General features: G+C 37.5%; 2 protein-coding genes across 8 annotated transcripts in view; one reads left to right on the forward strand and one right to left on the reverse strand.

The window, feature by feature from the left end:
* The window catches only part of LOC18444489 (uncharacterized), a 38850-nt gene extending 32208 nt beyond the window's left edge, over positions 1 to 6642 (forward strand). For all 7 annotated transcript variants that reach the window (XM_006854661.4, XM_020673717.2, XM_088851649.1 and 4 more), the window contains one exon: positions 4317 to 6642. In XM_006854661.4, the coding sequence (XP_006854723.1) occupies positions 4317 to 6437 (2121 nt within the window). In that variant the 3' untranslated portion in view covers positions 6438 to 6642. The remainder of the gene's footprint in view (positions 1 to 4316) is intronic.
* A 4524-nt stretch (positions 6643 to 11166) lies between these two features.
* On the reverse strand, positions 11167 to 12861 carry LOC18444490 (protein GL2-INTERACTING REPRESSOR 1). The gene is made up of 2 exons (XM_020673723.2): positions 12647 to 12861; positions 11167 to 12089 (listed from the first exon to the last, which is right to left on the reverse strand). The coding sequence occupies exon 2, from the start codon at positions 12066 to 12068 to the stop codon at positions 11697 to 11699; it is 372 nt and encodes a 123-aa protein (XP_020529382.2). The 5' UTR covers positions 12069 to 12089; positions 12647 to 12861; the 3' UTR covers positions 11167 to 11696.
* Between the last annotated feature and the right edge of the window lie 585 nt (positions 12862 to 13446).

The raw sequence follows: 13446 nt of genomic DNA on the forward strand, positions 1-13446 counted from the left end.
CCTTTTTTGCCAACTTATTAAGTGTCATAAACAATAAGCTTATATAGTTTTTGAATTCTTGTGTGATTGAAAGTTCCCCAAAAATTCTGATATTTAAAAAATTTCAGAAAACTTGTATTTATTTTTAATCCCTCACACATAAACACACACACACACACTCTCTCTCTCTCTCTCTCTCTCTCTCTCTCTCTTTCTCTCTGTCTTATCTCATTCAAGCAGTTTTGTTTTTTTTTTGGTTTTTGGGTTGGGGGTTAGAAGGGCACCCAAAACTCTTCTATCCCCCATTGGGGGTGAAAAGGACTGAGAATGCCTCCGTCGAGGGCCATTTCTACATTTGGTAAAAATATGCAAGACTAGGTGCTAGGTGGGCACTTAGTCAGTGCCTTGGCCCAAAACCCAGTGCCTTTTGTATTGGCCACCTTAGGCACCTGTTCTTACCCTAAAGCTGCACCTAAGGCCCTCCGTCACCTAGGCCTCTAGGTGGTTGGATTTTATAAATATTGTTTGTGAAGGTTGGATGGCGATAGAGGTGGAGATACTGGTCTGAGATGGAGGTGGAGGTGGTGGCTAGAGATGGAGGTGTAGTTGTTGGATGGAGGTGTAGATGGAGGCTGGAGATGGAAAATGGCAGTGGAACAAACATAATCATAAATTAATTTTTATGAAATTTGTGAAAATCCTATATATATATATATGGAAGATGCTGCTGTACGCCGGCTGGCATATAGGTAAAAATACGCCCAACAGCCCAGATTGAATCTAGGCCGATTTGACGGTCACGAGATGGTCACGATCTCATTTCATGTTTGAATTTTAATTTTTCTTCTACAAATCCAAATAACTTGAAATTTTAGACGTGTGTTCTTCTCATCAAGGCGCACCTAATAAAAATATCAAAAAAATAATTCACAAAAATAATTTGACCAAAATATCCCTGAAACTTTTAGGGGTATTTTGGTCAATTTATTTCATGTACATAATTTTTTGATATTTTTATTAGATTCTCCTATTTTTGAAGAACACACGCCTAAAATTTCAAGTTATTTGGATTTGTAAAAATAAAATTAAAATTAAAACACGAAATGAGTTCCAGATTCAATCTGGGCTGTTGAGCGTATTTTTACGGGGAAGCCCACCGGCTTACAGGATCATTTTCCTATATATATATATATATATATATATATATAGGGAAAAAATCTTATTAGCCCACAGGCTGATAGCTACAGTGTCAGCCGACGACCTAGATTCAATCTGAGCCATTGGTTAACACTGTAGCAGTCAGCCCGTGGGCTGACATTATCCATTTTTATATATATATATATATAGGAAAAAGCTTCTGTCAGCCAATGGGCTGATGGAATAGTGTAAGCCCAAGCCCAACGACCCAAATTGAATTTGGGCCGATCCAATGATAACGGCTGTATTTCGTATTTGAATTTTAATTTTTTTCTACAAATCTAAATCACTTGAAATTTGGAGCATGTATTATTAAAATATAGTGGAATCTAATAAAAATATCAAAACAATAATTCGCATAAAAAAAAAAAAAAAAAATATATATATATATATATATATATATATCTATATATATATATATATCTATATATATATATATATATATATATATATATGAAAATGATCTTGTGAGCCAGTGGGCTCACAAGTAAAAATGAGCCCAACGGTCCAGATTGAATCTGGGTCGATCTGATGATCACGGATATCCGATAGTGTTTGAATTTTTTTTTTTCTACAGATCCAAAGCATTTGAAATTTTAGGCGTGTGTTCATAAAAAATAGGTGAATCTTCGAAAAATATCAAAAAAATATCTTACATGAAAACAATTGACCAAAATACCCCCATAAAGTTTCGGGGCTATTTTGGTCAATTTGTTTTTTGCGGATTAGTTTTTTTATATTTTTATTAGGTACGGCTTGATGAGAAGAATGTACACCTAAAATTTCAAGTGATTTGGACTTGTAGAAAAAAATTAAAATTTAAACACTACCGGACATCCTTGATCGTCAGATCGGCTCATATTCAATCTGGGCCGTTGGGCTCATTTTTTCTTGTGAGCCCATTGGCTCACAGGATCATTTTCCATATATATATATATATATATATATAAAGAAATGCAGCTTCATTTTCATTTGTAGCCAAAGAAGAGGCAGGGGTCTGTTTGACCCCAAAAATCTGCAGACAGGTAGATCTCATCTTGATGATCAAAAAAAACGGGGGGAAATTTGTATATGCCTATTTCGAAACAAATGCGGGCCTACCATTTTCAAGAACTGAAAATCGATTTTTTTTTAAATTGTTTATTTTTAGTTTGCAAAATTTTAGTCCAAAAAGAATGGTAAAAAAAACATGTCCAAAAAAAATCCCTCTATGTTTTTATGTATGTACCAATAGGCCCTGGAAGGAGGATGAAGGTTGGAATGCCGACATATATCTATTATCTAATTCACTCAATCCGGTAGTACACATTTTGGGAATGTTCAATGCCAGTCATTGATTGGGTAAATCGTTAATCCCTAAATTTACCATGTAATGTGCTTTATCTGCTTTCCCTCAATGCCGATATTTACCCTGAATGGTGTGGCTGCTTTCCAAGAGTTTCTATCGTTCCAAAGTCTTTGATGATTCCTACTAGATCATATATATAGGTACGTGAAGCACCATTTCAAAATTGACTGCCCCATTGATTACATAGAGAAGATTCCCAAGATTTTATGATCTACTACTGAGCTTATTCTGATTAGTGCTACTTGGGCACAAATCGTGGCGACGTATATGTGTGTAATAGTTTATCATATGTGGCTGCATATTGCAATATGCAGCTGCCTCGAAGTGATGTGGCCCTTGGCCACACGACATTGGCCCACCTAAGCAGGTCTTGCATAATGTCCCTGCGTAGGTGGCCCAATATTTATCCTTGGGGCAAATAGCCCACGAGTAGGGGTGTTTTGGTATCTCGCCCGTAGAAACCCCATGTCCTCCCCACCACCACCCCCACAAAAAAAAAAGGAAAAGAAAACTCACATCTCAAAAGAAAAAAAAAACGGGAAACTCAAGTCGAAATTGAATTCTTTCTTCAATTTTGATTTTGTGAGAAAAACTTATAAAATCTTTGCAGCAAGTTGTTGAGTTTAATGTTCCACATGGCTTTGGGTGTGGGGGACATAGAAGGAGATACATTTGGACTTGACTAAGACTCAGATAAAGTTTAGTGTCTTTGTTGGTTTTTATCATTCCCACCTCCTCCCCCCGCCCCACCCCACCCCACCCCACCAAAAAAAAGAAGAAGAAGAAAACCCACAACTCAAAAGAAAAAAAATGGGAAACTCAAGTTGAAATTGAATTCTTTCTTCAATTTTGATTTTGTGAGAAAGAACTTGGAAGATCTTTGCAGCAAGTTGTTTAGTTTAATTATGTGTTCCACATGGCTTTGGGTGTGGGGGACATAGAAGGAGATACATTTGGACTTGACTAAGACTCAGATTGAGTTTAGTGTCTTTGTTGGTTTTTATCAGTGTGTTTTGGTCTTGTAAGCAATTTTGGGTTTTGGTTTCACTTGACAAGACACTAATTTTTGCCTATATGCTACAGTTGGTGCGTATTAGACGTGTTTTCTTGTGCTGATGTGATCGTTGCATTTCGTGGAGAGACTTTCTATTTTTTTTAGTAATGCCATAATTTTATTGGTTTCATACTTAATTTCTGGGTATATTGACATACCCTGTAGTTTTATTTTCAATTTAATGAATGGATTGGATCATGTTATTTTACATGCTAATTCACTAAGAGTGGATCTCGCTGTTACTCTATTGGCGACTGAGATAATTTATATATTAGAGGCAAACACTAATCGAAAGGCATGCTACAATATAGATGACATATTTGTGTTATTCTTTGTATTCTTATAAACTTTAGAATTTTAAGAGTTCTTATATTTTATTGCCCACATAGGAACTGATGCGCCTGCATGGCAGCATGATGGGGCCGCATTGTGCATCGAAGGCCTTGGCATCTCAAGTAGTTGCATAATTATTATTAATGAAATAGAAGTTTCAGGAATAAAATGAAAAATGTCTTCTGTTAGAATGGTATTGTCATTCTCTAATACTGCCATTATATGCACAATCAAGAAATAGACCCTTCCCATGAGAGCATAGTCTTACTGGTCTTAAAAACCATCTCTGTGAATGTTTGTGTTCCATTTAATTTGCACTCTTCATTGTTTGATTGATATTATTGCAGCCTGAATGTCTTCATTTTCATTCTGGAGTTTAAATAATACAATATGCTATTGCCGCAGATGTCTTTATTTCTCGGGAATCTACCTCCTCGCATTCGGCACAGTGAACTTGAACGTGTCTTTCAGAAGTTTGGGCGTTGTAATATACAGCTCAAAGATGGATATGGGTTTGTTCTATATGACATTGTTGGAAATGCTGAGAGGGCATTACAGTCTCTGCGAGATACAAAGATTTGTGGAGAAGAGATATCTCTTACATGGGCAAACAAAAAGCATCAGCCCCTTCCTAGGTTTATGAGGAACAATAGATTTTCTCGACCATATCGTTGGAGTAGTTTCAATAGGAAAGAAAATATTACAAGGAACAGGGGCTCACAGGATTCAAGAGTTCTCAGAACTGGTTCTGAGCATGCGAACAATTACGAAAAAGAGGTCAAGAGGGTCAACTTACTTGATAAAGAAACAGAGTCTGGTCTCAGAGATGGAAGAGAAAAATTTCAGAGTCCAATAGAGGAAATGCTTGACATTGATGGATCTGTAGAGCTAAAGCCATTGGAGAATGATCGATGGGGTGAGTCTATCAGTGACCCAAATGACCAGCAAGTGGAAGATGGAACCCAATTTGATAGGTGTGAACCATACCATGGTTTTGACAAAAGAGAAGATAATGATAAGCATCAAAGGACCGGCTCTTACGGTTCTCCCCCATCACATAGTTTCACAGAAAAAGCATTGAGAGTGTGCTCTTCTGATGCAAATCATAATTATATGGATAATCTGAAACCTTCACAATGTTGCTATAACTGTGGGTCTACGGGTCATATTTTGAGAAACTGTCCTAAGGCAGATTCTCTTAGACGAAAGAAGGGTACCAGGTTTTCTCGTAGGCGTGACCCAGATATTAGATTTTGTAGAAGAGAGGAAAGAGATCTCAAAAGGCTGAGGCCTGGTTCTTGGGGTAGGCTTGATGGGAACAGGGATGCTGTTCTATCAAGGAAGGATGCAAATAATAAAGTGCACTTTGAGCGTGTTAAGGATAGATATACTACAGATAGGAAACATAGTTTCTTGAACCATGAGAAGAATCGGTGGTTTCATTGTAGAAAGGAGTCTGGATATGGGGAAAGAAGTAGAAGGAAACAGAAAAATTCAAATAGACACCAAGTAAAGAAGAGGAGGTCTGCATCCTTGTCTCGAGATTCTGACAAAAGGGGATCTCATTCTAGTTCTTATTCATCCTGGTCAAGGTCACATTTGGACTCTTCGAAGGCCCTTTCAGCTGTAAGTTCCCGTTCACGCTCAAGGTCAGTATCTTCAAGCTCTCATTCATCATCTACTTCAAGATCTAGTTCAGTCTCATCATCGTCTAGGTCTCGAAGCTCCATTTCTAGATCAAGGTCTCTATCACCTCAATATTTGTCCTTACCTGTTTCATTGGATCCATTTGTACCATCTGATTCTGTTAAAAATATTTCAGAGACTGTCACTTGCATAAAACCCAATAAATCTTTGGTTGATGAGAGAAATTGTGATGGTGATCTACCATCAGATTCTGTCAAAAATATTTTTGAGACTGTCACTTGCAGCAAACACAATAAATCTTTGCTGGATGAGAGGAAGTATGATGGTGATCAAGTCTCAGAGCATCTAGAGCTAAAACGCTCAATTCCAGGCCAAAATGATGCAAATAAGTTTGATACCCAGAACATGGAGGTTAATGTACATGGGAATCATGTAGGAGAAGGTGATCAAAGCAAAATTGACGAAAAATCTGAAGAAAGAAGTCCATTTGGTTTTGAAAAATCTGAAGAAAGAAGTCCATGTATAATTAACTTAGGGATTAAGGATTTTACGATAGAGAAATCTTCCCCTCTGGATTCTAGAGAGAGAAAAAATGATCATAAGACTGAGTTAGAGGATAAGGAAGTCAAAAGAACATTATATGAGTGCATGTTTGGAAGTCACGTCTTTGATGCAGCTCGCCTATGGCCATGGGAAGTGATCTATCACCGCAGGTTGAAGAAGGGACCTATTTCAACTGAAAACTATGAAAGAAGGCTTGCCGAAAATAGGGAATTCAGTATCATTGATAAGTATGTGAGGAGCAGCAGTGGCTGGGGAGAACATGGTAATGAGTCTTTATCAGTCCCAGAGGGGAGCAAAGTGGCAATTTCTGAGTAAGTTTTGTCAGTGCACAAGCCATTGGACTGTAATTTTATGCCTTTTGGTAAATGTACATGTGAGTTAGCATTTATAGACCTAGATTACATAATCTGAGCAAGTTCAGTATAGGCAGCTATAATCCCTTCTTTCTGGATTTGATTTTCTAATTCTTGTACGGAATCTTATTTGGATACTTGCAGTCTAATGAATTATAATTTGTAAATTTTTGGCCACCGGTAATGCACCGGTAATGCTTAATGTAATTTATAATAACTTATCAAGGAGTACTAGCTGTAAAGGCTGCTGTGTGCCATAGACGAAGAATCTTCTCTCATCGTTTCTGCCCACTCGTCTTCAGAGGGCCAATGAGACTTCTTTGAGAACATCCAAATTGCCGATCCATCCGATATGAACCGGGCTGGATTGTTAGGATGTGGTGTTGAGAAGATATGAGGGAGAAACTTTCTCAAATTTTAAAGAGAAACTATCTCAAAATTTGAGATATAGAAACTATCTCAAAATTTACGTTGGACGGAGGGGTTCTCGGAATTTATCTATTGACAATGTCATTGATCTCCCTATTAACGGAACCTAGGTCAAATAATTCAAGTACCTATAATTTATATATTTCGGAGGCCTCACTGAATCATGGGCCGATATCCTCTTACTCGGTACCAACCGGTCAACGAGTTGGTTCAACCAGCCTAACTGGGTAAATCTCGGGCGGTAAAAAAAGTGTTAAAAAATACAAAAATTTTTAAATAAAATATGAAAAATATATTTAAAACATGATTAAACGAAACATCTAAATGAAATTGAAAATTAATAAAAAAAAGAAGAAGCTTAAAGCCTGAGCCCTACATAAAAAAAATGGTTCTCATTCTCTGACCAACGGTGGTTGATGCTTGATATGGCTTAAGTTGAAGGTCTGACTTTAGACTCATTTCTCATATGTTGGTCCAAAACACTGAGGTGTAATTTATCAGCGTGATATGTTTCCTAATTTGGCATTCATTAAGAACTGCTATGGGTGAAGTTGTACATCGAACTTTACAGGATCACCACTTGAAAGAAACCTCCTGTTAAAGATTTGATAGAGCTTACGCTGATGAAACCTGTTTATTTTTGGTAGATTGGACTTATTTATTTCTTTATGGACTGATGAAAGGTTAAATTAATTACCAAGAGGAACTCTTTCCTTTTACACCTGATTATAGGGCATCACATTTCTCTGAGTAAGTAGAAAAAGGTGATGTGGACCCAACCTTATTGGAAACCAAATAGGAATGACCATCCTGTAGGTTTACTCCATTACTTGAGCTGAAGAACTCCAACTATATGAATAAAATCCCCTGAATCCAGTACTCTTGGCCATGGACCTCAGAGAATTGGGCCAAGGGTATTTGTTTGAGAGTACATTTTCAAGAGGAGAGATTTTGATATATCCTAGGTTTCAATCCTCCTAGATGTTGTAAAAAGGTTTAAGACCAAGAGGTTCGTTTTCCAAGGGATTCCGTTATGGTGGGGATTTATATAATGGCCCCAGCATAACATGGTCCCTAAAATTATAGTATTGCCGCCAAAATAAAGGCATATTCTACCCATTTATTGCGAATGCAACCCATGGGGGATTCTGACCCCTTGGGGAGCATTTTCTTCATTGTTGAGCTTTGACACCTTAGATTTAGTAAACTTTTGCTTCTTCTTGGGTCCTCCACTCTGGAGACTTTTTCTGCTCCTGCTCCTGCTCCTGCTCCATAACCTTGTTCACTAGACCCTCATCACTATAATCCTTCTGAACATTGCACCCCTATTTCTATTCCCACTTCCACCTTGTGCAACCATGCGTGGCACTCATCTGCCATTTCATTATATTTGAAATGAAACTTCGCTGGGATATTATTGGGAAGTTATTTATATATGTTGTGCTGTTTATATTGTACTACAAGATCAAAACGATTATATTGTACTACAAGATCAAAACGATTAATTTTCTCCTAGCAAAGCCATTTTCATTGTTTCCAAATTCAGACCCGCCCTTGGGAAGTTAGAAACTGGACAATCAAGTGGAGATTATCTCATACAAAAACCAGCGGTTTACTGCTAAAATCCATAACTTACTATAGTTCCCAACCGCCAGACGCGTGCCAAAGCTTTACCAAAATATGAGGCCCGTCTTCCCCAATCCTTTGAATTTGCTGATAATCACTTCGTAAAGATGCTCAAATTGCACATTTTCTTGTAGCATCCCCCTCTTCACCCAAGTGGATCACTTTGGTAGTGGCAAAGCTGACCATGATTACGACGTTACAGGAGTAGTAGTTTGTCCCACCTAGCTACCAAGTAGTTTGGCCCACCTAGCTACCATATAAGCTTTGTGCTTACATGGACCAAATGTTATGTAATTTTGGGGTTCTCATGCGCCAACATCTAAATGTCTATTTCAATTTAGCCTACAGTTCATTAATGCTCATAATTTGATGTACTCTTTTGAGGCTTATCTTGAATTCATAATTTCATAAACCCATGCACCCATTTTATTTGAATTCATAATTTCATAGACCCATGCACGCATTTTATTTGAATTCATAATTACATAGACCCATGCACCAATTTGTTCAGTCAATTTCTTTTAGCTCCACGGAATCCTAGTTTTATCAGTTCCTTGTAGCTTCCTTACCACCAAATGGGATCTCCTTTGGTTCATAGCTATGGTTGGCAGCAGTGTGCATCGAAAACTATAGCATACATTGGTTGTGTCTGCAATATCAATCATTATGTGAAGAATATGGACATTCAGTTGGAACTATGCTTCATCTATCTTCAGAATGGAAGGTGGATGCCCTGCATGTGCATCCTATAGGACACACAACATTTGTATGCTCTTGCATCACTGTACATACATTCATTCCACATCTACTCTCACTTCGTAAACCAAAATTGCAGACTCTTTAAGAATTGCACCTAACATAAATCTGAATGTTTTGTTACATTTGTATCGAATTCTGAATTGTCCATTAAAACGAGCCCAATTTACGTGTCGATCCCATGGTCCATATGGCCCTGAATATACAATTTGCATTTACGACGAGTAATGTGATTATTTAAACCTCAACCCTCCATTTTAAATGTCGAAAAATCTAAACCATCGATTATAACAAACCCTGCATTTGTGTTGACAGCAGGCACCCTCTTGAATGCATCTTCTTGATGAGCCTACACCTAAAAGTGTAAACTCAAAAACGATTAAAATAAAATAAAAATTTAAAAAGGGAGGAATTTCAGAGTCAATGAATGGAATTAACTCAAAAATATAAAAAATGGGGGAAATACAGAGTCAATGAATGGAATTAACTAAAAAAATATAAAAAAGGGGGGAAATTCAGAGTCCATGAATGGAATTAAGTGAGTTTATGAATAAAGTTGAATTTGGGCGTCACCTATTTTTAGAATCCAATTTGACTTCTAAACGGTTACTTTATTTTGATGAAAAGGAAAACAATAAAGAACAACCAACCAAATAAAAAAGTCCAAGAAAAACAAAAAAGTAAAGATGGGTAGAGAGAGAGAGAGTCTTAAAAGAAGTAAAAAACAATTACAAGTTGCAGTGGACAAGTGCAATGCTTAGGTTAGGCATATATCTTCTCTGGTTTATTTTATAAGGGGGTTTTTAGTGGACGGCTCAGATCTTTTGCTTGTCTGGACCACCTTTGGTTTCAAAGATGGGGAGATCTGAACCTTCCAGCCCTAAGTCTATGGAACCATGAAAAGGGTCCTCTGACTCTGTTAAAAGGAATTTTCTTCGCCCTGGGATTCAGGAGAACTCTCATGAAAGTTAACGAAGAAAAGATGTGTACCATGCTCAAGTTTTCTAACTAACATGTTCCTACCCTTCTCTCTCTCTCTCTCTAACATCTCTCTTTATCTCTCTCTCTCTAACATCTTTGGAACCTGTAGCAAAGAAAATACCTTTAATTGTACATGCACATGGCAATTTCCTTTTTATTAATAGACAGCACATAATTGCTTCCAAAATCTAAGAGAGAGGAAGAAAATCATGATTTCGAGGAAGAAAATCATGATTTCCATCAGACAAATTTTGGGATATAAGCACCCCAACCCTAAAAAAGTTTGAACTGCTCCTCATTGAAGAGCAAATGGCAATTATGCTCCTTACTATTTTGACAAGACCAAAATTACTGTGCCAGCCGGTATGTCACATGGCTGCTTTGCAATCTATTAAATCTCATTTATTTTGCTATAATTATATTGCTTATCTAATACATTTGATGCGTTTTACTTAGCTGGGTTTTGGAAAAGTGGTAATGGCTTTAAATATCGGATCTAAAGAAATGGTGTTTGAAAAGAGATTGAAAAGAAGAGAGAGAGCGAGAGAGGATTTCCTAAAGAGTATGGGAACAGGGCTTTGCATTTAGTGTGTAGAGAGAGAGAGGAGAGGAGGGAGGTGCGAAATAAATTGGTATTTATCATCTGACGTAATACCCTCATTATTCTCAACCGTCTCAATTACTCTTGCAATAAATTGTTTTTATGGAAATTCAATCCAAAATAGCCATAACCTTCAATGCTCTAACTACCCATGCCTTCCTACACCTCTATTTTCCAAGAATTACCCCTCTCCCCCTCTTAAAAGAATCCCTATATCAAGAGTACCCACCCACATTAACATTCCAATCCTTATGATAAACTAGCTTAGGTTTAATAAGAAATTGACAAAAAAGGACCATAGAGTAAGCATATGATTTGATTTATATCACCAACCAAAAACAAGAGACCCCTTACATGTAAATCACTTGGGAGTATAAGAAACCTTGGTACTAGAGAGAAGAAACAAAAAAACAAGCTCCCTTTTCCACCATTTTGGAACTGAACACAAACCCATCACAAACCAAAATGGCTCATCTATCATAGCCTATCCCAAGTAAGAAGAAACGAAAACAAATTAAGCCCACCTCTATAACAAAAAAGAAGGAAAAAAAGAAAAGAAAAGAAAAAGAAACTACAATGAGAACAAAAAAAACCTAAATGTGTGAGAGAGAGACTGAGACTCGTAAGCGAAGCAAAAACCAAAAATGTGTGTGAGAGAGAGAGCAAACTAGTAAAAGAGAAGCAAAAACCAAAATGGGTGGGTGAGTGAGAGAGAGAGAGAGAGAGAGAAAGATTAACCAAAATTAAGAAAGAGAATGAGAAATAGAAACCAAAAATAAGAAGAGAAGGAAAATTACAGAGAATAAGATAGAGAGAGAGAGAGAGAGACTATTTCCCAGTCCGTTTCTCATCATGAAGGAAGTCGAGGAGCACGGTGCTCTTGCATTTGGGGCACTTGGGGTCTTGCTCAGATAACATCACATACATCAAGCAACGAGGGCACCCCACAAGAACCATCGACGTGGCTTCGGGGCTCTCAGAGTATTGCAACCCGCTCCCTTCGAACTCCGCCATGTTCGTATCCGACGAAACACACGAAGAGATCGGAGACGTCGGCAAGAGAGACGAGCGGCTCCCAGAGTCCGACGACTCGTAGCCGTTGTGGCTGGGCGACCGTTCCCCCACCTCCTTGCTTGGTGATAGTGTGAGCTTCAGCTCCAATCTTGGAGAGCTCCCTTGCCTCTTCTCGTTCTTACTCATGCCTACCACAATTCTATTCTCCTATCACACCCAAATTACATATCACCCACATGCATGCATGCATGCATGCATGTATACATACATACATATCTAATCACTAAAATATGCATATATATCAGCATAAATAATTAAATAATGCAAAAAATGCATAATGCATAGAGTATATGCCATAGACATATTAATACCCATTTCATATATTGATACATGTGCATAAATATGTAGACTTACAAGAGTGAGAGAATGAGTATATGTGTATTGTTATATGCTTTTGTATGTATGATGTGTGTGTGTGTTTTGACATTGGGATTGGTGAGAGACAAGGTATTGAAATGAAAATAGGATTATTTGGGGTGGAAGAAAAATGGGAAAGAATATATTGATGAGTTGCTATGCCAATTTCTCTTTGAGATGAGAGAAGCATGGGATTGAGAATATATAGAGAGAGAGAGATCTTTGAGATGGAAATCCAATAGTGGAAAATTAGAAAGAAAACTTTGAGATGAAAAGCCTGAACAAATATGATTGGTCGTGGTGACAATGAAACAGTAAACATGAGCAAAGAGAAAGGTGTCATATACCTTTATATCACAATATTTCTTCTTCCCACAAGAGAGAGAGAAGGTCTTATCCAATTCAACAGTTGCAAAAGAAAATGAAGAACCAAAGAGGTCTAGTGTGATGGGTGTTTTGGCATGATCACAGGTATGGTGATGTTGGTCATGAGAGTTGAAGGCACCATCATCACCATTGAAGCCATTGTTGATGCAGGTGTGTTCACCCTCAAGCCCGTAGTAGTGACCCTCAAGCTCCATGCTCCCCCTATATATATAACAAATTCTACAGGGAAAACTGGCATGGTTTGAGAAACCCAGCGAATAGTAACTGTTTCACAAGGGGGAGATTGAATGGAATTGAAGAATGGGTAGAAAGTGTGTGTAAATCACCCCCTCTTTCTCTCTCTAAAAGTTATTAATTGTGGGAAAAAATCCCAAGATGTTTTTGCAGAGTGGAAAATTGCAGTAAATAGTGTAATTACAAGTGCAGCCTGCCTTCATTCATTGCTCACTTAGTCGGTGAAGCATCGAAGGCAAGCCCCCAACTCAATCTCCCTCTTTCCTCCTCTCTTCATTTCTTAAGCCCTCGCCCTCTCTCCTCTCTCTCTAAACTACATACATACATGTGATTATAATGTAAGGAAAAAGTTCATGTAGCCTCAAAACTCCAATCGGAAAAAGTTGTTTTAATGTTGAAAAACCCTCCAATTGATCATCTCAACATCAAGATGTATGAATATGAAAAAAAAAGAATAAAAAATAAAATAATTGAGTCCCAGATATAGTGTATCTTTCAAGAATTGTATGTGTTTATAGATTTATTT

The sequence above is a fragment of the Amborella trichopoda genome, chromosome 11 (assembly GCF_054954075.1).
Source record: "Amborella trichopoda isolate Santa Cruz 75 chromosome 11, AtrichopodaSantaCruz75HAP2 v2.0, whole genome shotgun sequence".
NCBI lineage: Eukaryota > Viridiplantae > Streptophyta > Magnoliopsida > Amborellales > Amborellaceae > Amborella > Amborella trichopoda.